Source organism: Callionymus lyra, chromosome 3 (genome assembly GCF_982586985.1).
Source record: "Callionymus lyra chromosome 3, fCalLyr1.hap1.1, whole genome shotgun sequence".
Lineage (NCBI taxonomy): Eukaryota > Metazoa > Chordata > Actinopteri > Syngnathiformes > Callionymidae > Callionymus > Callionymus lyra.
The window spans coordinates 17,009,196-17,036,774 of record NC_141820.1 but is presented as its reverse complement, the minus strand read 5'-3'; the positions used below and the strand labels follow the sequence as shown (position 1 = coordinate 17,036,774).

General features: G+C 39.9%; 1 protein-coding gene across 2 annotated transcripts; it reads left to right on the top strand.

Moving 5' to 3' along the window:
• Positions 1-1,129: 1,129 nt before the first annotated feature.
• Positions 1,130-27,579, top strand: kmt2ba (lysine (K)-specific methyltransferase 2Ba). 2 transcript variants are annotated; one of them, XM_087786651.1, is made up of 37 exons: positions 1,130-1,493; positions 4,846-6,055; positions 6,907-7,070; positions 7,553-7,636; positions 7,830-7,986; positions 9,423-9,693; positions 10,110-10,171; positions 10,279-10,515; positions 10,887-10,978; positions 13,165-13,680; positions 13,756-13,860; positions 14,736-14,849; positions 14,921-15,067; positions 15,181-15,273; positions 15,399-15,516; positions 15,614-15,727; positions 16,079-16,266; positions 16,334-16,432; positions 16,535-16,645; positions 16,841-16,917; positions 17,031-17,191; positions 17,281-17,366; positions 17,764-17,898; positions 18,493-18,651; positions 19,200-19,317; positions 19,400-19,478; positions 20,030-20,190; positions 20,791-20,952; positions 21,045-23,157; positions 23,593-23,706; positions 23,806-23,912; positions 23,996-24,115; positions 24,471-24,723; positions 25,434-25,544; positions 25,625-25,708; positions 25,780-25,909; positions 26,698-27,579. In XM_087786651.1, exons 1-37 carry the CDS (start codon positions 1,194-1,196, stop codon positions 26,971-26,973), a joined length of 8,628 nt encoding a protein of 2,875 aa, XP_087642777.1. In that variant the 5' UTR covers positions 1,130-1,193; the 3' UTR covers positions 26,974-27,579. The 2 variants fall into 2 exon arrangements, with proteins under 2 accessions (XP_087642777.1, XP_087642778.1); XM_087786652.1 differs by lacking the exon at positions 13,165-13,680.

The following is a 27,579-nucleotide window of genomic DNA, read 5'->3' as shown; positions in this document are numbered from 1 at the left end:
GAAAGTTGCAGTATTTTTTGTTCATCAGTCTTATTGCTGAGGGGAATAAAACACTTGTGTTGTGGCGGAAGGTTCTGGTTGGTGTGTGATCAATTGCAGGATGCATTTGAATAAAGTTGTCATGTGCCTGGGATTTGTGTTTCATCTGCTTTCCCTTTTATTTCCTTCCCATTTTCCTTTCAGTTCTGAATGTTATGAAATACACAACATTTCAAAGCAGTTATCGACATTATGTGTGTTTTGTTTCCACTCGATTGGTCTCAAGGTAAAGGTTTTGTTTGCTTTATATTATTTTGTTTTTATTTTTGCCTTTGTATTGTTGTGTATCTGCACTTGCCAGATGGGGCGACTTTGATGTCATTTTTATTTGTATAGCGCTTTTTCAGACCAGGGTCACAAAGCGCTTAAACAATCCAAACAATATACGTTAAAGTATATATTTTAAAGGTCAAGATAAAACTGATAACACAACAGGAGTTCCAGAAAATCAAGGAAAAGCCTGAACAAATAAAAACATCTTAAGATGTTTCTTAAAGGAGTCAGTAGATCCATCAAGCACAAAGAGAGATGAAGATCGTTCCAAAGCTTAGGAGCAACAGCCTGGAAGGATTTCTCTCCTCTGGTCCTGAACTGTGTGCGTGGAACCATCAGTAGATTCTGATCCACAGACCTCAGAGCCCGAGCTGGGGTGTAAGGCTGGATCCGATCAGTGATGTAAGGAGGAGCCTACAGTGTATATTTTATTTTGTAGATATGTCACCTTAAGGAGGATGTATAATGGCAATAAACAGAAGTGGTTAAACAAAAATCAAATAGATTCCGATCGGAATAAGAGGTAAATAATAGAGAGAGGGCCTATAAATAGCTTTTGCATCTGTCCACTCTGGATGATGAACGTCACGTTATCCCTCTGCCAGAGCGTCTAAAGTGGCGTATTAACAGATAAAAATAAATGTATTTTAAAACTTGAAAGTGAATAACAGAGTAAGAGTTTTTCGCGCACTAACATGAACCTTTGATGTGTGACTGAATAATAAAGTCAGGAGAACTGGAGCAGAGGAAACACAAGAGAAGTTCGCCTACCCATGATGCTTTGCTCCTCCCTCTCCTGCTCGCGCCATCGCTCGCAATCAGTCGCTCTTTCGTCATCGCCGCAGTCAGTCGCGCGCCGTCTGGTGTTGTTGTGGTGAATAATGGCGGCATCGGGAAGCGGATTATCGCCCCCGGCCACTACTGGGGGTTTGAGCCCCTTAGCGCATGCGAAAGCTCGCTTCCCGGGCCGCCCTAGCACGGCACGGACCAGGCTACGAAGCGACAAACGCAGCAGACGCGGAAGGATATGTCTAAACGAAGAACAGGCTTCCGCGGGGCCGAGGCCCGTAAACATCGGCCTTGCGTTAAGCGAGGATCCGTATCTGTTGCGCCTCCTCAGTGTGGTGGAGAAGCACAGTCGGCAGCCGGACGCGGGGTTCGAGTCCAGCGCCAGCGACGAGGTACATCCACAAAAGAGTCAACGTCTGTGTATATATATATATATATATGTGTGTCTTGGACATGTTTAAAGCCGACCTGACAGGCGGAATGACAGTCATTATGACTTGTTTACAACTAGTTCATCTCAACTAGTGGAGATGTGTTAGCCTCGTTAGCTCGAGGCAAGTGCACCTAGTAATTGAAAATGTGTTTTTTTTTCTTGCAAATTATTCATAAGGATATAATACATGTTTACTTAATAAGTCCACGTTGAACTCGCATCCAATTTTTGTAGACACAGCAGCATTTGGCGGAAACTTTTTTTGGGGGAAACACGACAGTATTATTTGTGTAAAGTGCACTAACAAGTCAAAATACACGTTGCATATGTTAATACTATTTCCTTTTTTTTTACTCGAGATAAAATCTCTGTTCTAACCGTTTTCTCCACATGACCGATAGACAACTATAACATCCCCTTTGACTGTCATGGTAATAACTATTTATTTAGCCATGTGATGTAGTTAACATCTTCTTTTTCTGATTATTTAAGTTTAAAGTTTACCTTTTTGACTTATTTCTGTAGACAATGTTCCGTTTCTATAATAATATTCTAATTGTTTCTTGAAAGCATATTTATTGGGTATTAATAATTCCAGTTATTTCAACCCTTACATAAATTATAATAACCATTATTTTGTCTTTAAAACAAAAATGGCCTTCACTTTCTCAACATGACGGTTTTTATAAATAAATCCAAACCAAATTGGTGTTTAACTTCAAGACCAAGTGAGAATTGGCACGACCGGAGCAGCAGAGTTGTATATGTTCTTGGCTGAAGACAAAATAGAATAGGAGCCAAAAAGCTTGTATCGGTTATATGCTGTTTTGTCATTGTTTCATTGGGCTTCAGTAACGCATTATGTTCCATATCAAGTGATTGGAATGACAGTTGATCTGTAGATCGTTTTCCCTACAAAGAGAGCATCATTGCAGTTACACTCTTTAGACAGTGAGGTAGTAGAAACAGTATTTTGGTGTTTTTAGCACAATACAGTGTCCAATAATAGTCATAATTAATCATAGTTTGTCTTAAAGCAGTTGCAGTGTTTTCCATTTTGGTAAAAACATCAGCTACAGCATGTAATTGAGTCCAAGTTTAAACACAATTTTATGTTTTTGTTATTAAACAAAAATGTATATCGCCTGCTGTTAATAATTGACACACGGATGATCTGGAAAAAGTCCTCTGAATCATCGGATAACTCTTCGGTTGAGAATTGCCATAATGTCATTGTTATTGTTTTTTTATAATATATACATCTGATTTGTTATTTGGATACATATGGTTAATTCAATTAAAAATAATCGCATTACACATTTTTGTATACATTTGCTGAACTGAACATTTGCCATTTTGACTACAAAAATGTGATTGTTTTTTTTTTGATGCAAAAACTAAAATACTGTGTTTGGCTGCATTGTGAGCAAGATCAAGATGAGAATTTAATCCCATGACAATTTGAGAATGTATGTGTGATAAAATAACCAAAAACGCATTCTTAAACGTCTTGACAACATTATAACAAACCAAGTGATAAGTGTCACATCTATTAGATCAGATGCTTTAATGATATATTAATTATAATGAATTAATTAATTCCTGTAATTAACATAAAAGAGAAAATTGAGTAGCATTGTCTTGTTTTAAACCCGTTATAAACAAAAAGGAATTTGTGTATTTTTTTTTAAACTTTACATTTGGATTGTGGCTATTAACAAGTATAATTACTAGAGCACTTCCTTGACACTTAACTTATTTGTATTTAACTAGCCACATACCAAATTCCTAAGTGCAGCTCAGGCTTTGAATTTAAACCTTTTAAGGTCAAGGCAAGTGTTGCCTTAAAGAAGAGCATACATTTTAGGGCACCATGGCAAACATTTCTATCGAAGTAGGGGCACCAAGGCAAATGTGTGTGTGTGTGTGTGTGTATATATATATATATATATAAAGTCTGCTATCAAAGCAACCTGGACTCCCATTACACGTGAGCAGTGCCACACGCTGATCGCTTCCATGTCACAACGCATAGATGCAGTAATTCATGCAAAAGGAGGCCCAACCAAGTATTCAGTGCATGGAAATTAACATACTTTTCAGAAGCCTGACATTTCTGTTTAAAATATCCTTTTTTTTGATTGGTCTTATGTAATATTCAAATTTCTGAGACACTGAATTCTCGGTTTTCATTATATAAAAGCCACAATTATCAAAATATGTATATACACACAAATTAAAAATTAACATTTATCTGAAAAAAATGGGCACATGCCCCCCGGACCGATCTAGGGGGCACGTGCCCAGTTTTTATCCCCTTTCCCTCATGATGGATAGATGGATGGATGGATAAAACGCCATGTATAGCATCCTATCAATATTATTGTTTTCATTAGCGGCTTGTATTCAATGTTTACAAAAGTATGTTACACACTTGGTCACTGCGAGCCACGAATCAAAATAAACACACACATAAATAACATCAGTAGGTTTAGAAACTGGTGAGTTTCGAGGGCAAACGAACCACTACATACTTTTAGCACTGCATTTAAACGATTAAATAAACTAAACTAAAAAAGTTGTGTTTTTTGCTAGTGTTTTCTCAACAGCCTGTAATTCCTTGTCTTTCCTTTTTTTCTTCGAGTGTATCACTCGGAACCTTTGACACAAGCTACCAGGATGGCTGAGCCCATCTTGTTTACCTTTTACCGTTGGATATTGAACGGTTGAAAATGTTAAATAAACGCGTCAAGTTGTTGCCGTAAACACGGATACATTTTTCAGGGCATTACGGCAAGTGTGGAGGACGGTCACGGCAAGTGCCGTGGTTGCCGCGGTGAAACTTGAACCCTAGCAGCTCTAAAAAGTTTTTATTTCATGCCCTATCTTTGCAAATCATCTCCTGGCTGAATGCGGTCATGGGCATCCAGGATTCGAACCTTGTGATGCAACTGTAAACGTGCTTTACAAATAACTATTACTTACTTACTTACTATAAACAGAATAAAAAAAACAAAACAAATATTTAAGAAATATGCACTTAGATTTGTCATCTTATCCTTAATTTAACTGCTAAACTAAAGAGGTCGCCTGTGAACTAAGACTCTTATGTTGACAAAAATTCATCATTTCAACATTTAAGTATCTACAATTAAAATCACATTTTTGTTTTGTAACTTGATGAGAACTTTGAAGGGCAATTGAATCACAATTGAGTCTGACCATCAATGATCAATTCTTAATAAGGTGTACGGTTTTCCTCATCTTGTCCTCGAGTTGTTAAAAGCTTCAAGTTCTTTCTTCTTTTATAGGAAGCCATTTTAATTGGATTTGGGTCCCGACCAGTACGATCCAAGAGAGAACTTCATCCCAAGTCATCACTACGCATCAAGGAGAAGCATATTCTCGAATGTTCCTCTGAGGACAAACCACTTGCCGAACAAATGATACCCAAGACTCCAGATTCTGACTTAATTAACCAAATCAAGTCAAGGCAGAGGAATAAATCGGCCAAAGCCATGAATGCAGATGAACCAGTCTCAGGAGAACACGCAAACTCGGGCACCTTGCAAATTCAAATAGCTGCTACCTCAGCTGACGGCATGAAGCAGGAAGAACCAGTCAGGGTTCAGAGGTCTGGGAAAAACATGAGGGGCTTAAAGTTCGGCTCCCGACGTACATCTCAAGCTGCCGCTCCCTCGGCCACGACTTTCAACCGGCGCCAGAGGAAGAGGTTGGGTAAAGACATGGGTGCGTTTCCATTGGTCGGAGCTGAGGCCGACACACTCAGTGCTTCCGAGGCTACAATGCCCTCCGACGTTAAACCTACAGGGAACAAGATGCGTAGAAGACGCAAATCTTTGTGTGCTTACAAGCAAAAGACCCTAAAAACTGTCTCGGATGTCACCAAGCCAAGGCGCAAACGGCAAAAGCGTGTTTTTTATGCATACATCCCAGATCCCATCCCAAGCACACCCGTCGAGCCGCTTGCTGTACCCGAGGGTGAGCAGACAATTATGGACGGAGCAGAGAATAACTCCAACTCAACTTCTGCAAGCAGCGGCCGCTCTTCTCGTGTTATCAAGGTTCCTCAAAGGTTTTTGAACGCAGGGATCATTCCTTTCCCAAAGGGTTCTCTATCAAACTGGCTGAAGAGTCAGAAGAAGGAAGATGAGAAACCTAAAGCGTCGGGTCAGGATGGAAGCGCATCACCATCGGACTCTTCGTCGGTGGGAGACGGCGCCTCTGCCGTCCCACAGATTTCCCTGCAGAGAACTCGGGGCAAGAACGAATCGGACATATACAAGAACCTAAAGAAGCTCACCTTGAAACTAGCAGAGAGAAAAGCTAATCTAGACTCTCAGAATAGTTCCAATCATGATGAGGCGTCTGAGGTCAGCAAAGAGAAGTCCATGATCACTATGGAAGAGACGGACACACCGGGAGTTGTGAGGAAACTGTCTGTCGTGTTGGATGCGGATGAGTTAACCGATGTGAAAAGAGAAGACCCAAGCGTAAATGGTAAGCATGGGTTTTGATCCTTTTACATATGAGATGTATTTTAAGACTGACAAAGTCTACTTGCTATTACAAATTCCTTTTAATGGCTCACAGATGAACATTGTGCCTTGAGCTTGTCCTTTGACAAATGACTCACGAACATGCACGGAAAAACACAATTTTTACTTCCATGTGTTGTATGTATTGTATTTTCTTTTTGCTTAAAACTAGTTTCTTGGATTATTGTTAATTTTACAACTTTAATGCCCTTAAAATTCTGCCATTAATTCACGCAATGTCCACACATTTCTGGCAGATGAGTGACTTTACCAACAACATTGCTATAATTAACTACTTTTTTTAGTGTTTAATATAGTGTTTTTAATATATTTTATCTTAAATTCTTTTTTTACAAATGGAAAATGCCCATATAAAGGAATCCTAGGTTAAACTGGCAGTAAACAAAATAATTTGGACTTGTAATATCCACAGTCTATTGAGGTCGCCAGTCTCAACAAAGTTAAGAGAATGTTTATGCACAATAATGCTCAATATACACTCAAATTAATTCATAATCATAAAATGTGTCAATAAACGAGATGGTGTATGTCTCGGTTGTCGGTAATGTTTTCAAGAGTTTAATTTACATTTATTTAACACATGTTTTAAGGAGATTTTTAAGTTAACTGTGTGTGAACCACTTATTGCTTTTCATCCCATGAGAATCGGCGTCATGTTGGATATTGGATATCTGAAAATGTACTGTATTTTTAAGTAGTGTTATTGTAATCTCATGTGCAGTTTCTTGCCTGAAAATGAATATTTTAAATACAAATATTTTAAATGTAACAATTATATTTGATTATTACCAGATGAAGAAGAAGGTTCAAGCACACAGACTGGGGTGGTGGAAGACGGTGGGCGGAGCCATCGCATCCGTCTGAGTGGGTCCAACAAGAGGATGCTGCACCTGCTAAAGAAGGCCAAAGTTCAGCTTATCAAGATCGATCAGCAGAAGCAGTATAAATTGTCTCAGGTAAAGAATCATTTCTATGTTGATATTTGATCAAAAATATCAGATTAATTAAACAATGAATTGTCGGATTTAAAGGTGTTCTATTTTGAAGTTGTCATAACAGCCATCATTCCTCGTGCTATTAGGCTTTATAATTCTAAATGTGGGGGCATGAGCAAAGTAAAAGTATGATGTATTCTATTCTATGTTAATCTTTGTAGCCTTTTCTTTGCATTGTTTCCTTTGATCTATGTTCTTTATACTTGCACTTTGTCTTTTGTTCTTTTGGTTTGCGCTTTGTTCTTGGGGTTTTTTCCCCGAAGGAGCTCTCCAGTGGGATTAACAAAAGTCTGTCTTTAGGTTAGGTAGAACTTTATTGTTTTTTTTCCAATTAGACACAGCAATACAGCAATTATTCATAAAAATAAAAATAAGAACAAAGAGAAATAAAGAGAAAGAACCAAACTTATTATATCTATTTATGGTATTTTGTTGTTTAACAGATGAGTGGCAAGGAATCTCATGTATTGGTTCAAGGAAGAAGGAAGAGGAGAATCGGCATATCTCCCAAAGATACCAGCCCTCAGGTAAAGAATTTTCTCTTATAACTGTTTCTTTAATCTTGTGGTTTCAAAAACCTTTGGAATCTTCTCTTTGTGCTGTTTTTTCATTTCAGCAATGCCACATCTGTTTAAATTAAATGTCAATAATGGCCGCTACAGTTTATTTGCTTGATATGAAGCTATGTAATACGTGACTTTGATTTAATTTTTGGTCCAGGAACAGCCACTAGGTGGACCAAGAATCAAGCATGTCTGCCGGGCTGCAGCAGTTGCTTTAGGTCAACCACGTGCACTGGTGCCAGATGACATTCCTAGACTCAGCGCTCTTCCACTTCATGAGAGAGAGGGCATCACTTTTTCCCCTGCAGGTGAAGGTAAAAGTCCACCTCTTGGCTTTGACTAAAATATAGCATTACTATTTCTCTTTTTCTCCAGCAGAGGTCGCCTGTTGAGGTGAAAAAAAATGGTTGTAGTAGTTAAAATGCGTAGGAAAAAAATGTTCCACTGACCCATGTACATGAGTTTTATTTTTCCGTGTACCATCACCATTAAGTATAATTTCCATTACAATTTTTTTTTTTTTTTTCACATGTTGTAGTTTCAAAATATATTTTCAACAAATTCATTTTAGCAACACTTTGATATTCTTGGAGGATACTGTAGTTAATACTTAAAGGTTGGTCACATTTTTTTTCTGTGCTGCACAACGTATCAAAAATGTGTCATCACAACCTGCGTTATACCTGCCTGAACTGTTGCTGGCTAACAGTGTAAAGTGGTAAGTAGTTAAAGGTAGGTCAAGCAGTGAAAGTGTCCAGTTTATTAAGTTTAGGGCTGGGCGATGAAACAAGCACTTACTTACTATAATGTCATATACAATAAATGGTAATAGGTTTTTTTCCTTCATCCATTTTGGTGTAAACAAATACATTGGCTCAGTAACATGTTGTGATACTTTCAGAATATTGAAATGTAATCTAATAATATTTATTATCTTATGTTAAAATAAAATTTACTATTTTGTCGGCAGCAAAGAGCTAAGTCCCAATATTAACGCCTACTATTTTTTGGGTGAATTGGTTGACAGAACAGAAAGTGCTGAAAAGGGCATTTTAGCTCCATAATCACTTCAACCTCATGCTAATTGATGGTGTTGATCTAGTATTTCTTTAACTATTTTGCATCTTTTTTATTTTTTTTGCATAGCTGCTTACTCTAATCCAGCCAAAACATAAGGCATAAACGCGGAAAGGTTCTAATCTAGATCACTTGGACCTTTTTTCTAAAGAGTATTTAACGGCGTTTATTGTAAGCATCAAAAACTGCTCTTTACTTAATCATTATTAGTATAATGATAAAAGTATTTGCAAGCAAAATTATCTTTTGTCACACACAGATTAGCCACTGCTGTTGGAATGCTTTACCCAGCACTGGTCGAGTGAGCATCACTCAATATGAGGTGAGAAAGTGCTGTTTGACAAATCCCTAAAGTCTATCCCCAGTAAACACATGGAGGAACATTTTTGTCATCAGCTGGAGTATTTTTTAGTAAACTAGCTAATTTATTCTTTAACCAGATGACATTATTTTCTCACAGTGCTTGGCCATATGTCCCCAATCACACAAGCCCAAAATAATTCAACCATTCCATGCCAATACTGCAGTAGTTTGTAGAGACAATTGTTAAACCTTTGAGCACCTTGGACTGTTTGACTTATATCTGGACTCGATTGTTTCTCATCATCACATCAAGTGTTGGCGATGATTCTTTGCGTGCTCTTTTACCCGGGCTCTTTCTTCTTCTCTGCAGAAGTAGCAGATGACGACGAAGACCTGGCCGATGAAAGCAGAACTCAGTGGGCGGTCACTCAAGAAAACATCCTGCGCAAGAGGAGGTTGAAAAAGAAGGGCTTCAGGTTTAAAAAAAGGAGGTCTTTCAGTCAATTTATAGCTGGAGGAGTTCGTTCCCGCCGCTGTGGAACGTGCAAGGGCTGTTTGATTGAGGAGGACTGTGCGCGGTGTATGAATTGTCTGGATAAGCCTAAATATGGAGGACCCAACACCAAAAGACAGTGTTGCATGTAAGTACCTATTTGCCTTGAAATTTGGATTATTTTGGGAGACTTTTGAATGTAGTCCTTGTAGAAATCAATTTGATCAATAAGTTGTGAGTCCACAAGGCCTTTCATCCAAACGAGTCAAGGATCAATAATTTAAAAAACACTGGTGTCTTAATCTCGGTCACTCGCCAAATAATAATACTTGAAAAAAAATCTTTTCTATAACCAGAATCTATCCAGAACTTAAAATGTATACACTTTTCTCTTATGCCGTGGCTGATTTAATGGCAACTTCACCTTTTCTCAAACTTAAGAACCTCCATCCCTGGACACTCGTCATGTCAATTTGTAGTTCAGTTGGACTTGAAACGGTTCTTAAAAGTGTCTCAACTAGGTTTCATACTTGATCATCTCTCTCTCTCCGTCTCTCTCTCCAGATATAGAAGATGTGACCGAATTGAAAAGGCAAAGTTCGACCGCCTCGTCAAATCAGGCAAAAGTATGTCTCCTACAAAATCCTTAATCTAATCCAATAACAAATTGCAAATTGAAATGATTTGTTTTACCATTTTTTATAAAATGAATCACAAAGTGTCTTTTTCTCAGTCCAGGCAGGCCGATCATGGTCCTCGCTGCCGGAGGCAGATGAAGAAAACTGGGGAGAAGACCGGCCTTTAGAACCAGCGCACACTGTGGTCACTGGAGTCCGGAAAGAGTCCCTTCGTAATATCAAACCGCGCTCCTACAGCAGCCTGCTCAAGTCCGAATCCGAAGAAGAAGAGGAGGAACAACAACAAGAAGACGAAGAGAAGCCTTACGTAGCTGCTGGAATAAGCAACCTAGGTACACATTTAATCTCCTAATTCAGTCAAGATGTACTTGATAAATGTTGCACTGTTTAATAGTGACTTCCATCCACTTGGAGGTCTCCAGTGAGCTTTCATGAGTGTGCTGGCAGCTGAACTAAATAGTTTTCAAACTATTTTGAGACTTTTTGGAAATTTCTGTTACTATATTACATTTTATTATATTAGTATATTTATTATCATACAAATATTTAATATAATATATTTGCTCATCAGTCACACTTAAAAGTTGGTGTTTTTTCCATATCCTGCTCAAGCAGAGAAGAATAATAAAAAAAGATAAATACTACATCTTCAATCCATCCTTTATATTGTGTAACATTTTTGCATTTCTGTTTCATTATCAAGATGAAGGATCTGTAGCTGATGACCCTCTTCTTGATGTGGTGAGACGCCGGCCGTTTTCAACTGGACCAGGGCGCAAACCTCGACTGAACAAGGTAATAAAAACAAGTATATCTGCTTTTTCTCTTTTAGCTTCATCTACTTATGCCTGGGCAATTACATTTTTGGATAAATTGTTAACCATATTTAGTTCTCATGATCATTTCTTCAAAGCACAATATAACTTTTGTATCCACAAACCATTTTAAAAGGTCTGTATATATTCACAATTTATTCCAAACATTCTTTGCCCTGGTGTAAACCTCTAAGCAATCTGGTGTTTTTCTTTCTTTTACTTATGACAGTGGGTTATTGAATTATCTATATACTACTGTCCTCTTTCTGGGTGGAGATTATCCACTTTCTTGCTTTGCATGTGCTTCAATTGTTTTGGTCATTGTCTTAACTTGTCTTTTATGATTGTTTTCCAAATTAAGTACATTAACAGTCCTTTTTTTCCGCTTTACTCAGCATGTCTACATTTATGTCTCGACCCTTTCTCTGCTTGTCGCAACCTGAGTTCATGGTAGTTAAGATTCTAAATGCATATTAAGTGAGTTTCTAAATTTCACACATTCACATGTACAGGACAGACGACCATTACAGCTTGTCTTTGTGTCTTTTCACATTCACTGTTTGTTAATCATAGTTTTGAAGATATTTGCCTGAAAGACATTCTGCTTGTGTTGCTTCACTTTGTGCATGGTTTGGATTATGGATATTGTTCCATAATTGAAAACACAAAATAAATCCGGAAGTCGGTTACTTTTTCCAAAAAGTCAATTCTAACTACAATTCTAAACTAACTTCCACTTTGAGCCAAGCACCCTGGTCAAAATGTCAGTGATTGTCTTGCTGTCAGTGGCCAGTAGTAATTTAGAAAGACACAACAACTTTAAATGATTTCTTATGTGCTTAAGCATTACTAGAAGATGACAGTTTTTTTTTAATTAATTACAATTTATGTAAAAAGTTTATAAACCATCAAATGAGAATCCACTGATATTTTTTTTAAACTATGCAAGAAGTTAAACATAATTTGCACGGGACTCTCATCCATCTGCTTGTTCCAGGTAGCACTTGAGTAAGCAATTCCCTTATGCAACAACATCCATGTTCAATTATTTGGCTGTCAGTCAGGTTTTTCTTTATTGCTCAACCAAAATGTGTCAATACTTCTGATTCGAACTTTGCAGGATGTTCCACTAGTTTCACCCTGATGCGGTCTCTGGGTCAAGGCCACGACCTCCACCACTGCATATGTATTTCTGGAAGCCAGGGAGGTCATACACCTTGACCCAGAGGCCCCACAAGGGTTAAAAGGATACCCTCTGCCCCCACTCAGTACTCTCTGCCATCACTTTCTATACTACTTCTTCAACTGGTCCACTAAAAGTGATTGGGGATTCTTTATAAATACTGCCATATGCCACAGCGTTATTGCTATTGTTGTTCACAGCAGTATTAACAATACAGTTAAAAAAATCTGAAAAGTGAAATTATTTCAGTCAATTTTTTGTCTTAAACAGCAATCCTATCAGTCTATTGGTGTTTTTATACATTTCCTGAGCCTTTCATTGTTGAGCTTTATCATTTATTTGTGTGTCAAGCTTCTCTGATTGAAAGTATGTTATGTTAATGATTCATATATAAGCAACCTTTTCACTGTTAAGTTAATTTTGTTTTTGGACAACCTGTGTCTGGGTATTATTTTGGCCGGGTTATGAACCTATAGCGATTTATGACGTCTATCAGATTTATTGCTTTTAAAGAAATTGTGACCGATACATAGCTATGCTAATGCAAGCTTTTTTCACATGTATACCAGGTTCAAATTACTCTTGGAAATGTGTAACATAATAGGGTTATTGCCTCTTTATATTTCTGTATTTAAATTTCTGTATTACAACATTACTGATACTGTAAATCTAACAAGTAGTATTTAAATAAGAGATATATATAATGATCGATATTGACTAATACAAAGAAATTGCCCCGCCCTAAATACTATTCATACTGTCTAATGTCTAAGTAAAGACAATCCGTTTCTTCCTCAACACAGGTCTTTCCTTTACATTCAACTGTTGATTCGTCTTCAATAATTCTTCTTATTCTTGGCTAACACGTGCTTCTAGCTTCTGTCACTGTGGCCGCCTCCACTCGCCTCCTCGCATGACACTAACAGAAGTGTAGCTTTGGTACCTGTCTTTCTGGTTGGCTTAGGCAGTACCTTCCTCTACAGGGACAGTCAGGCGTGGGGAAGTGGACCAGAGAAACCAGCCCCTTCAGGATCCAGGCACTGCAACGACAGATAAAAATCCTCTTACACCGTCTGCCAGATTATGTCCTGCGGTCTCCTCCGTCACTGCCTCTGCAGTTGCCCCCGTGTATGGAGTGTTTACAGTCAAAGTCACTGACACGGGCCTCTAGTTCACGCAAGCCACATGCAGTATCGCCAGATCCCCTGGTGTCGTCACAATGTAGAACACCTCACAAAACAGACTCTCTCCAGGAGACTCCTCTTCTGTGCCTGGAAAGTTTAAATCCACCAGAATGCACATTGGCCTCATCGTTGAATGCCATTATCACAGACTATTTCCACTTTACCGAGTCCTTGTCCCTGCTTGACAACCCAGATTTTCTACCCCCAGAAGACACAGGTGACATAAGAACTCAGACTAAAATGCGGTTCTGTAAAAAGAAAGTCTTGTGTGGAAGCAGGAACTCCAGGAAAGAAGAAAAACACTGGAATCCCACAGTGAGGGAGTTCAGCTCAGCGAAAAAGAGAAAAATGTGACCAAAAACTGACCAATTATGTGTCCTTCGTCCCCAGAACCCTTCAGAGTCTGTGTCCATCAACGCCCTGACCGGGTTCTCTAACGGATTTTCCCAAAAGGGCATCTTGCAGAGCAACCATAAGATCCGGGTGGATTTTAAGGTGGGTCTAGTTTCATTGAGTTGTTAGTCTTGACTGCATGCTGTTGGTTATCTGCTCCCAAGTCAGTTAATTAGAGGGCAGTAGTTTAACATTATTCAGTAATGTGCTCCTTCTCTGCTATTACTGCTGTACAATTCTATCCAAAAACGAATTCATAAGACAAAGACCCCCACGAAGCCCACACTCCTCCATATGTATGAGTTCATACTTTTAGTGCTGTTAAAAATAAATATATAACTAAGACAAGAATGACAGTAATATTATAGATGTCAACATACTAATAAGTTTAACACAATTTACAAATTAATGTCTTTATGATGTTTGGAATTAAACTACAAAAAACAAGAAGCTTGCACATTTTCAGTCGTGCAGGGTTTTCCTTGAATTTCTGAGACTCCTGTGTTGTTCTCGGTGTTATCTTGATCTTTTAAGTATATATTTTATTCAGTTTTGTTTTGATTGTTTAAGCGCTTTGTGACCCTGGTCTGGAAAAGCGTTCTAAAAATATAATTTACTTACTTACTTACATTAAAAAAAACAGCAACGTTTCAAAAACAACAAGTAAAACTGATAACGTCCAGCAATCAAAGGGTCTTTATAAAGCCCCGCCCCCTTCACTTAAAACTTCATCACCTCTAATCAAATTGAATTTTCCCTGGAAAACGTTTTCAACCATTTTGTGACTCAACATTCAACTTGGAAAAACTTTAAAACCGACAAGTTGAACATGCATAATGTGGGGCCTTGGGCTGCGATGTGGCTAAAAAAAAGGCCTCTGAAAGATTGAATTGACATAAAAAATCTAATTGATTCTTCAATTATTTTTTTCCTTAGTCTATTTGATTATTGCACTTCAACAAACTATATTTTTGCAGGAAGATTGTGCTGTCCAGAACGTATGGCTCATGGGAGGACTCAGCATTCTGACTTCCATTGCAAACACACCTCAACCCGTCTGTCTGCTTTGTGCAAGTTTGGGACAATATGAGGTAAAACAGTTCAAAGGCTTCGCTCGGTTTATCCGGTTTGTCTCACTGTTTATTTGTCCTTTTCCACATAGATGATCTACTGCCAAATCTGCTGTGAGCCTTTTCACAGCTTCTGCCTTTCACCCGAGGAGCGCCCCCATGCGGAGACCAAAGAGAACTGGTGCTGCAGGCGATGCAAATTCTGTCACGTGTGTGGCAGAAAAAGCAAACATAAAAAGGTGCCTGTGAGATGGTGCAGGGTTAATAATAAACCCATTTTAAATGCACGCGCACAAACAAGTGCATATATGTCGTCTGATTCTAAATGACCTCCTTGTTTTACATTTTCCAGCCTGTGCTGCAGTGCAAAAGATGCCAAACCTCCTACCACCCTTCCTGTCTGGGCCCGACATATCCAAAGCCTGTGAACTGCACTGTTCCCTGGGTAACTTTTTTAATGTTCCTACTGTGAGCTGCGTGTATAAAAGTCATTGATACTTGTACAAGAGAATAAGACTTCATTTTTCGTAGGGCTGTTATATAAGTAATAATTCTACTATGCCTTTTCAGATATGCATGACTTGTATTCGCTGCAACAGCTGCGGTGTAACTCCTGGAAAGTCAGGAGACACGGCTTGGAACCATAAACGCAGTCTCTGTCCCGAGTGCACAACTCTTAACAACAAAGGTTAGAAGCGCCACAACATCTTTACCCGACCATTTAGTTAGTGTACTCCCTCTAGTTTCGATAACCCTTGTGACTGCTGTACTTCTTCTTTGCTCAGGGAACTACTGCCCGATCTGCCAAAGGTGCTACAATGACGGCAGTCAGCACGAGCAGATGATGCAGTGCATAGAGTGCCGCAAGTGGGTGCACTATAAATGTGAAGGGTATTCAGGTGAGTAAAAAAATGAAAACACTTTACTTGATTTCTTCTCTGCCTGAGGGACTTACCCAGAGTGTCATTTTGATTACAAAACGACTTTAAAACGGTTGTGTTTTTAAATTCAGAATGGGTTGTTTTGTTTACTCAATAGTAAAGAGCTTCATTAAAATAATAGCTGATGAGTAATACTTATACTGATCGGGTCATGACTGGTGAAATGAAAGCGCTTAATAAAAGATGCCTCAACGTTGCAAAGTGGTGCTTTAAACTGTGTAACTAACTATTGTGTCCAGCTCATCCTTCAGGTTTTGTTTGAGGAGTTCCCCATATTTCATTTAACATTTTTGTTTAATGCTGTTACAGATGAGCTTTTCTGCCTGCTGTCGAGCAAAGCTGAAGCCCCCTTCACATGCTCCCCCTGTAGCATGAAATCATCGAAGCAGGAAAGCTTGAAAGAAGGACTACAGCATGAACTGATGATGTGTCTGGAGACCATGCTTGCTGACCTTCTGACTTCCCAAGCCACCCAGCACCTCATTCTTTGTAAATTGGTAAGCGAATGGATTACTTTGTCAACCAATAGACTTTTTCAATAACATAATGGAGTCCCTTGTACAGTGTGAAACGAAAGACGAGGAATCCGTCACAGAGGACAAGTCGGTGTGTGACCTGCAATCCATTAACAAGAAGCTGGAGGCTCAGCATTATACATCGATCGTGAGTAACTAATACTTAGTTTCTTTGGAATGTTGATCTGAAATGGAGGGAAACGACAACATCAGTGATTCTAACATATATATATATATTTTGCTCCTGCAGGAATCTTTTCATTGTGACATTTCCTTGGTGTTGAATAAGTGGCAGAAGGAGGAGGAGTTACTCCCTGGCGATCAGATGTTGACGAGTCAGGCCAGAGAACACTATGAAAATGTAAGTTGTTTTTTTTATTACAGATGACTTACTTGTCCCGGATTTGATGAACGTTTCCTCTTTAAATTCTGTTTTGTGTTTTAATGACAGAATTAAGGAATTATCTAAAGTTCAGATTGAATCTAGATCTTTACTATTTGAAGAGACGCCAAAACATTTATAACCTAATCCTCCTTGATCATTATTTTCTTTCAGCTGATAAACACTATGTTTAGTTGGCTACCAAAGGAGCATTTAAAATGGCGCAACCATTTTTCTGAAGACTTTCCAAGGTAAGTTCACTTATTAACTCATTTATTAACTACTAGGTTACTGTTTATTTCGTAAGAAAGCATTATAAACATGCCAGAGAGAGAACCATCCATCTTCCTCTTCTCTTCTACAGTGGAATGCTTGCTGAGGCGGTTCTTCCTCCGTCAAAAGAGCACAGCTATGCACAGTGGCTCGAGAGGACACATCAGCCCATCACTCAGGAGCAGGGGAAGATTTACTCCACACCTCACTTCCACTCTTTCCACAAGTCAGCCCATCCCAAATATCAAAACAGTTAGTATTTACAATCTGTCTTTCTTAAAGGTTTTTTTTACACATTTAAGGACGACTTCATGTTCATTTTGTTTTTTTTCGTTCTCCAGAAATGATGGGATATGTTCATCCATCCAAGACCAACGATTTGAGGCAGTGCGTTCTGTGTCAACACTATGGTGATTCTGTTCCAAGAGTAAGTTCTTAATCATAAACGTCTCAATGGTAACAAGACTATAATAATGATGATACGAATAATTGTCCTTTAAATGTTCTGTCCTTTTTCATCTCAAGCAGTTCACCATACGTTAATAACAAGTAGATTAACTTTAATTGTATTCAGTGTCGGATTTGTCTCTCACCCCGATCAGAGTTTATGCTAAATTAAATTAATTTCCCGAAGCAGATCTCCAGAGGGATTAATAAAGTCTATCTAAATCATCACAAAGAAACAAACTGTCCTCACATAAAAATTCACCTTTATTTTGTTACCTTAAAAATATTCTGTTGTTGAAATAAGACGCATGACAAAACATGTAAAATCATTGTATATTTCTTTTTAACCATTAAGTGTTTATTCAAACTCTCAACAGGAAGCAGGCCGCCTCTTATATCTGGGACAGAATGATTGGGCCCACATCAACTGCTGCCTCTGGTCTGCCGAGGTGTATGAAAACAACTGTGCTCTCCTGCAAGTGCACAGTGCAATGTCCAGGGGGCGACACCTGGTAAGAATTTATTTTCCTTTTAGTGATGCTTAAGTGATAGTTCAGCCAAAATTCAAACCTCAATTATTTTCTAATCACCCTCACATCAACTAGAGTTTAGGATTATTTTTCAGAGCATTCCGATCATTTTTTCAGTAAAAAATGTGGCAGATGTTAAAACACTAAAAGTGCTATAAACTAGAAGTACTCAAAGTACTCACTTCCAGAGCGCATAGTCTACTGTCTATTACCCGGAGTACTTCTGGTTTACATGGCTTGCTGATGTTTAAACATCTGCCACAAATGAGCTAAAATATAGACTTGTTTAATTCTTTCCCGACATAATTCTTCTCATCGAGACCACTATACAAGATGGATGGCATTACTTTTTGGAGGAAGTTCGTCCCTTGGTGCTCAGTTGCTACATGATGAACAAAATTAACTTTTTTCTATAACTCTAAAAAGGAACAGCTTACTCTGAAAACAATCCCGACCCTTGGTCGACATGAGGTTGAGTAGAACATGAGTGAGGTTTCAATTTTGGGTGAAATATCACTTTAACTAGTAGGTGTTAAAACAAATCTTAGTAATTTGAATATTCTTGTCTCTCCCCAGCGCTGTGATCATTGTCTGCAGACCGGAGCCACTGTGGGCTGCTGTCTCGCCACTTGCCAGAGTAATTTCCACTTCATGTGTGCCCGAATCGAAAAGTGTGTTTTCCAGGAGGACAGAAAAGTGTACTGCAACAAGCACAGGGATCTCATCAGTGCCAAGGTAAACACTGTATATTGCTATCCTACTCTGTTGTTGCTTTAGAATGAGAGGAAACCATATTGTGTACATTACTTTTGTGTTGCATTATAACATGTTCAACTCAACTAATTTACTTATCCTCTGGTCAGACGTATTAGTCGCTTTCTTCCTAAAGAGGACATAATATATTTTCACATGCTTTAGTTACACACTAGAGCAATTACTGTGGCTTCTCTGCTCTCCTCAATAACTTCTTCAGGATTCATTTTCCATTTGCTCCGTCCTTACAACTCGTTTGTCGAGTTCCTTCTGAACTGTCCAATCAGAAAGTGATTCGTCTAGAGATCATTATTTTGGCTTGTTGATGAGGAAGTACCGGGGACGCATCTTGCCCAAATATGACCGATCAGAAGTCTTGTGTCTTGTCTTGTTAAAATCTGTTTTTAAAACCAAACAAAAACTTATGGGTTGTTTATATTTATTTTAATTCCTTTCTCATTAAGGACTTGCACCTGAACATTAAACTTGACTCTATAACTGCTAATGTTTTGCTCATCTCTCCCGCTTAGGTTGTGACTGGGAAAGATTTTATAGTTTCCAGACGTGTTTACGTGGACTTTGAAGGGATCACTCTGAGAAGGAAGTTCCTCACTGGTCTAGAACCTGAATCCATAAATATGACCATCGGTAAGAACGCTTTTTCCTGAGCATGTGTGTCCTTTCTTGAAGCGACAAATGAGCTGAAATCAAATGGCTGTTGTGATTCCAGGGTCCTTGCAGATTCAGAAACTTGGTGTTCTTTCTGAACTCTCATCCAATGGGAGGATGTTATACCCTGTCGGATACCAGTGAGTAAAGCTGTTGTTGTTCATACAGTTAGTCTCGCATATCAAGTTTTTGCATCTTTGATGTAATGAAGTGTGTTTTGGTAGAATAACCAATATATTTCACTTATATTAGGATTCAATTAAATAAAACATCCCCTTATATTTAGCCTTAAAATGAATATTTCTTGACAAAAAATGTATTTCATAAAAACAAATTATATTGAAAGAAGCAAAGGTAGTATAAGCAAAAAAATAAAGATGCAGTTTGTTTTCGGAATTTGTAAAACACCGTTTATTTCCTGGACAGAAATGGTAATACCTTGGAGACTTTAATACGCAAAAGGTATTTTCACTGAACCCTCATCAGCAGTTACTGATTATGAGCCTCATGCACATTAGTTGCATTTGATTGCTGGTACTATTGAAAGTGTTCTGCAGGCCTTACATGCAGTCCACATATGTGATGCGCCTACAAGTTTTAAATAGAGTATTGTGGTGTTGCTGCCCTATGTTGTGTCTCCACATTTTTCTATTACAATTTAATTTATGGTTTGCTTCTCTTAAACGCTCAGATGTTCCCGGCTGTACTGGAGCACGGTGGATCCTCGCAGGCGCTGCAGATACACTTGTAAGGTTACAGAAGTGACCACGCCTCTCCCTGGCGAGGAACAAGACCCAAAGTGGGACAATGAGGAAAATCATACCATCATTCATAGTCCCAACCACTTTAAAGGTGAGCAACGCTTCAGTTCTGTTCAAACCTTGTTCCATTGTATGCCAGGTTGTCTTTGTTCCAATACATTTTTAATTGCATTTTCATATAAACATATCATCGTGTACACACAAAAGAGGTAGAAAGAGGGGGATTACTTGTTAGTACAGAACTTGTTTATGCTAAAACAAGCAGTCTCAACACATTTACTTTGCGGGTTTCTAGACCAGAGTCATAAAGCGCTTTAACAAGCAAAAAAAATACACTGTTAAAATACATTCTTTAAAAGATCAAGACACATAAGACAAACACAGGAGTCCCAGAAAATCAGGGGAAAGCCTGAACAAATTAGAATGTCTTAAGATGTTTCTTGAAGGAGTCAGTAGATCATCAAACACAGAAGGCGAGGAAGATCGTTCCAGAGCTTAGGATTTCTGTCTCTACTTTACTTACTGTACTTTACAGTACAACCAAGATACTTTCTGTGGAATAGTATAACCTTAAACATTTTAACTATTTTCTCTGAAAATATGTAATGATCCTGGTTCTCTTTGAAATATATTTATCTTCATGTTGAAGCACTTTGAGGCTAATTTTATTTTTATTTCACATATTTACTAGATTTGGACTCAAATGAATGTGAAAGTGTTGCCTCAAGCCCGATAAAGTCGACCACGCCATCCCCCAACTCCAAACTGCACACCTCACCCGGATCCAAAAGTCCTGGTCACAGTCAAACCAGAAGACCTGCAGGAGGATCTTCACGCCCTCTTCCATCACCTGGTAACAATATTTTCCCATTTGCATTGTTCCATTTGTTTGTAAGCAGATTTTCCTGGACTGTGTTCACACATTCTTTCTTTTAACATGTTTAGGTTCTGCCTCTTCCAAGTCACATCACATTCTCACCCTGCGTGACCTGGATGACACCCATCGTAATCGAAGGCTTTCAACAAGGAGTCGCTGCAGCTCCTCCCCAACTGACAACGACCCGTCCCTTCCCATGACCCTTCGCTCCGGCGGAACTGTTCTCTCTAAAAGCCCTCTTTTCAACTCCCCTTCAAGACTGTCCACCTCAAACACCATCTCTCCTCCACTCTCCCGTCAAAACTCCACATCTCCTGTCTGGGGTTCTCCACCTCGCCTCAACCATATTAGTCTCTCACCGCGACAAGGTTCCGACCAGGCTAGTAAATCCCGGTCAAACTACAAAATAACCACGCCGGTTTCAGCCGACCTTCCTCAGGACTTTTTAGCATCTTCCGAGACTGAAGACGCAGCAGTAGCTACGACCAACGGGATCTCACTCGCCCCCGATAACCTGGTGGAGGATGTGGCTCAACTGATCGCTCAGGAACTGCCTTACACTGTCTTTGACGCGGATGCAGAGGTGGCGATGGCTTCCATGCTCGGCACAAAGATGGACTTTGACGAGAACCTTCTCGGCGAGAATATTGTGCTTCTCTCCCCTGCTCAGGCAGGGAGGGAGGGAGTGGAGGATGAAGAGGCAGAGAAGCAGGAAAAGGTTGTGGAGAATGACGACAGCAGTCGTTATCTTAAATTGTCCCGGAGTGTGTGTGAAGTTGCAAGCGGCACAAGTGTCTCAGGCCTGCCTTCGACTCATTGCATCCCTCAGCTGGACGGTGCTGACGGGGGATCAGAGAGCGACGAAGAAGTGGACGACACAGTTCAGGCTACGGGAGATTCACGCTCCGATTTACTTTCAGCTTCATTGAAAAAACTCAACTCTGTCTTCAGTGCGACATCCGTGGAACAAGGCTTGGAGAACCATCTGGATCAACCAGATCCGTGCCAGGAATCCGTTCAACCCACTTCTCAGGTCACCTCTGACCAAGACAGTGAGGTGTTTCTGGATTCATCAACCGGGCATTTTGTTTCTGCCCAAGACGGGTCTGTCGTGCCACCAAAAAATGCTGATGCTGACGAGGACACCTCATCATGTGGTTCTGAGATACAGTTCAAAGATGACCTGAATGACCCAGATTATGCTCCGGAGTCCGCACCGCCCAAACCCCCTGTTACTCAAAGGAAAGTCATTTATGTGAGGACGAACGCGTCTACAATGAACATGAATCGTTTTGCCCCGAGACAAATTCTTCCTCAGGTTCCAAGAATCAAGGTTCTGATACCATCCCAGCAGCATCCAGCCCCAACACCGGGTTCATCATCCTCCTCTCCTTCCGCAACCATTCGCACGGTAACCTCGCCTATTTTGATCAACGGAATAAACACCACCTCGACCCAACCTGGCAGACCCATTGCCTACTTGCTCAATAAACCCAAACCAGTAGGAGCTCAGGTTCTCTCACAGAACCAGACTGCAGACCTGAGTAAGACTAAGGCGCATCGGGTCCTGTTAATAAATCGTCAAGGTCGGATCCTGGTCAGAGACCCGAGTTCCAACACGCATCAGTCGCCCAGCACCAGCTCCCCTCCATACAAAGAAATAAGTCGGATAGCCAAACTTTTTTTCAATAGGAATGTTACTCCAGTTGTAGTGATGCCTGGAACTAAGACCTCGACCACAGCAGCCTCGGTGCTAATAAAGAACTCGGTGACCTCAGGCGAGAAGATTTCTCCTCAGCAAAACTCTTCGGCAGCTCTGTCATTGGAAACTGTTGCAGGTGGTCCTCCCACCATAGAACAGAGAACTTCTATAATCAACAAAGTACTGTCGCTGAACCAGGTTTCACCAAACATCTTGGGCAGGAAACAGATTTCAAAGGCCAAAAACAAAAATGACCCATTACCTCATGTTGCACAGCAAGCAAAGCTGTCATCACCTGTAGCTCCAGAGATGCAGAGTGACGTTCAGGATGTACCAGTTAAATACAAGCAACTGGCCTCCGCAAGTAAAGTGGGCTCAAAACGATCTTCTTTGGGTCCAGAGAGGTCATCCAGAAAGAAGTCCAAGCTGGATTTCTTGAAGGATCTGTCCTCTGATTCGGATGATTCCTGCTCTGAAAGGTAAACAATGATTGGATTTTTACTTATTTTTAAAAATCTCATTCTGTCATTTTTAACGCAGTCCACTGTATAAGCATCTGCTGACATGCAATGACTAAATATTATGACAGGTATAAGAAGGGAGAGATATTTTTTAGGTTTAGTAAGATACTAATGCAAAGCCAGTACTCCCCATGATTCCAGAGATTAAGTGACGCCCAAGTTTCTATTATGGGGGCTCACGAGTGTGTGCGTGTACGTAACGACCAATTGTACCTGTAATTTTACCGACTACTTTCATATACTGAATACCATTATAATTATTTTTTTAAAAGCTGCAAACTTGTTTAACCAACAGGTTCATACGTTGCTGTTCAGGAGTGCAAGCACATGGCAGATGTATTTTGATGAGATAATGTGGGAAGGTATATTTATTTAAACTGTTTTTCCCTCAAGGTCTGCCCATGTACGGATCAAAGCTCCGACAGTGACGGATCCCGTCAATTTGAACCAGGAGGATCCTTCTAAACCCATAAAGATCGTTGTCCCGCCTCCTTCTGCACCTTCCAGGTTCGTGAAATCATTACTTGGTTCCCCTGCAGATTATCCAACTAAAAACAAAAAAACTATTTTATTAACTTCTCTCCTCAATGTTTCCTCCTCCGACAGGCCTCCCCAGGTCGTGAGCCCACCGTTTACTCCTCAGGACAAAAGTCCGTCACCCATGTGGACCAGCACTCGTCACGGGGACCTGTCTGACTGGCGACCGTGTACAGGTTTGCGATTCTTGTTAAAACTCTTCTGTTATGGCAACTTAAAAAGCATTCATTCATTTAATCTAATGCCATCAATCCTTAAGGTTTGAGCTCCGATGAGGACGAGCAGAAACACAAGAAGACCACGTACATGAATCAGCCTCACCTGAGATTTGAAATCACCAGCGATGATGGCTTCAGTGTGAAGGCGAACAGCATTGGAGGTACTTAAGGCTTTGATGAAGTATGGCTGAGTAGTGGGGTGTTCGTAAATACAGATGAATTGAAAATAAGATATGGATGGATGGATGAACTTCATATAGTTATAAGTGTGTCCATGAGTGGCGATTATTTCAATAATTGTTTAACCATGTCAAGATTTAAGAGAGCATTGATCATTCAAAACACTTCCAGAACTTCTTGAGTATTATTTAGCTTCTCAAGTTGCACAAAGGCTGTCATTGTTACGATAAATGTCTGCTAAATTCCTGTTTTTAGGGAACCAAACGTAGCCCCTCTTGCTCATCATCAAACATGTTTGACTGTTCTATATTCTCTAATCCTTTTTTTCTTTCCCAGTGGCTTGGCGAGCCGTGACCGACGGCATCGTGGAGGCCCGCGCCGCCTTCCATCTCAAGCAGCTGCCACTGAGCGTGATGAACGGGCCGCGTGTGCTCGGTGTCGTCCACGACGCCGTCATCTTCCTGCTGGAGCAGCTGCAGGGCGCCGCCAACTGCAAGCAACACCGCTTCCGCTTCCATCGCTGTGACGTGGTCGAGGAGGAACTTCCCATCAACCCCAGCGGCTGCGCTCGCACAGAGGTGTACACACGGTGGGTGTTTGTCGATGGAGACGTAAACCGTTGGATTTTTAAAATGTGTTTTATTACAAACAACATGTACTTCTGCAATAACTGCATGGAAAACATAGACCACGAGGGAAGAACGGAAGCTGTGAATAAGATGTATTTAAAATATTGAAGCAAACTGCCATCAAGAATGACAAAACTTCAACTTTCCATGGATCTTACTAACTACCGCACCCACTGTACTTTTGATGCCAACAAAAACTGTGAACTCCCATGATGCCATTCTGCTCTATTAAGCGATGACTGATTGGTCTCTACAATACTGATTGGCGGGACGACAGAGCATTGTGGGAGCTGTTCATGTCACCGTTACTGAGAGGGTTGTTGAGAGTGATGGCACCTCATATGTTTAGTTTGCAAGTCCAAATAAATGTTGTTTATTTTTAAAAAGCAACAGATTAAATGGTCACTATTTCAGAACTTAATTTAAGGTTCCTGCAACAGCAAATTAAGTCTTTAACTTTATTTTCGAATGTGATTTGGGGTTTTTTGTTTTGCATTGTGGTTTCTTACACACACACAGTTTTGATTTGCTATTCTGAAACTAAAGAGAGAACTATTTATTTCATGACAAAATAAAACTATTTCAGATCAAATGTCATTAAAGTTTTGAATTTTGTTTGAAATTCCCTCACAATGAATCATTATTGATGATTTGTTCATGTATGTTTCAGGAAAGCAACGTTCGACATGTTCAGCTTCCTGGCATCGCAGCACAGAATCCTGCCCGAAATGTCGGGTCCTTTCGAGGAAGAGGACGACGATTTCCCGCACAAATCTTCCAGGTTCGAACTTTCTCTCACGTTTTATTGTAAAAACTGCCTCAAAGAGCAGCCGAGCATTATTCTCCGACTCTTGTGTTCAGACGAGCCACCAACAGTGAGCTTCCAATGGCCATGAGGTTCAGACACCTGGAGAAAACCTCTAAAGAAGCGGTGGGAGTTTACAGGTAATGATGATCCCTTACTTTCTCAAACATCTCCACACACTCACACCGCTCTCATCTTCTCCGTCTCTCAGGTCGGCCATTCACGGACGCGGCCTCTTCTGCAAGCGCAACATTGAAGCGGGAGAGATGGTGATCGAGTACGCCGGGAAAGTCATCCGCTCGGTCCTGACCGACGAGAGGGAGAAATATTACGACAGCAAGGTAAGAATTGATCACTCGCAGCAGGTCGATGGACAGGAACTTTTCTTCTTTTTTTTTTCAAGATAAAGCCATTTTTTATCTCGAGCTGTGAAAAAAGAAAAATATTTTTCAATAGAAAATAGAATTTAATAATTAAAAAAAGACATTATCTGCCTTTGAGTCCGAGGAGATCACAGTGTAAATTAAAATCACTATTTTATCTTGTCTTAGCCTTGAGTGATATATTAAGATGTTCCATTTTTTTATATTCTCAAAGAAATTGAAAGAACTAAACACTATATAACTAATTATACATATAAATATAATTATTTGAAGGCAAGAATTTCAAGGTTGTGTGTCTACATTTAAAGCAACAAAGCACATTCAAAAACATTCATATATATCGCATATCTATGGAATACTAAATACAAAAAGTATGAATGTGTTTTGTGTCTAGAAAGGATCCTTTAAATCTATGATTATTATGTATTATTAACTGTGATAAATTAAAGAGTGAATTCAAATCCAGTTTACCATAAATTTCTAGAGGACACAAGAGCAGCCTCTAGGTTTGTTGCTATCAATAACAGTTTAAATAACTAAAGAAACGACAATTATATTTTGGTTGATCTACACTTTCCAATGATTTTGAATAAGTCACTTAGTTGTTCTTATTGTAAAGTAAAAAAAAATTGCAGGGGACATTTGAGTGAAGGGGATTTTCAACAATGTGTGGAATATAATCTTCAACGCCCCTTCAAAATAAGAGCCCGAGCAACCAAGAGTACTCACCCGCGTCTCTCCACCAGGGCATCGGATGTTACATGTTCCGCATCGACGACTTCGACGTGGTGGACGCCACCATGCAGGGCAACGCGGCGCGCTTCATCAACCACTCGTGCGAGCCCAACTGCTACTCGCGCGTCATCAACGTGGACGGCCGCAAGCACATCGTCATCTTCGCCCTGAGGAAGATCTACCGCGGCGAGGAGCTCACCTACGACTACAAGTTCCCCATCGAGGACGAGGACAGCAAGCTGCACTGCAACTGCGGCGCCCGGCGCTGCCGTCGCTTCATGAACTAGCGCCGACCCGACGGAGCCGTACGTCGACTTCAGAGAGCAGCTGAATCCGTGGATTGTTGACGTGTCAGGAGTCGTTGATGGGAGTAACTTATTCTGCACCTTAATAGACACAATCCTGAACAGATCTTTTGATACTTGTTACATTTCAGACTCACCATGAAGCTTTTTTCTTTTTTTTTTACCTTCTATCGTTTGTTCTCAACCCCTGCACTAAAGTGACAATGTTTTGTACATTTCTAAGCGCACAAGTACAACTGAGCTGCAGTTGTGTTCCCCCACGTCCCTCCTGTGTGCTACCTCAACACCAGACCTGCTCTGGTTCCTCTTTGATTTGACGTCGAGTCATTTGTTTCATTCTTTACCCGTTTTATCTAGAGATAGTTCCACGTACACGCATCACCCCCTTCCTTTTTTTCTACTTTCTTTATGGTGTTTTTTGGAGTAAACTACTGACTTTGAAATGCAAGTTTTGTTACCTTCCTGTTGGATTTGAGCCTGTACATATTGTATAAAGAATTTCTAAACCTGTTAAATATTTTTGTACCTACACTGTTGTTGTTTTGTTTTTTTTATTTATGTTCAATAAAATTTAAAACTGTACTTATA

What these genes read in the sequence shown, in the direction of transcription:
- kmt2ba (XM_087786651.1), top strand. Translation starts at nt 1,194, where the DNA reads ATGGCGGCATCGGGAAGCGGATTATCGCCCCCGGCCACTACTGGGGGT. An exon ending in AGATCCGGGTGGATTTTAAG is followed by an intron (nt 13,861 to 14,735) that starts GTGGGTCTAGTT and finishes ATATTTTTGCAG; the next exon opens with GAAGATTGTGCTGTCCAGAA. An exon ending in TTTTCTGAAGACTTTCCAAG is followed by an intron (nt 16,918 to 17,030) that starts GTAAGTTCACTT and finishes TCTCTTCTACAG; the next exon opens with TGGAATGCTTGCTGAGGCGG.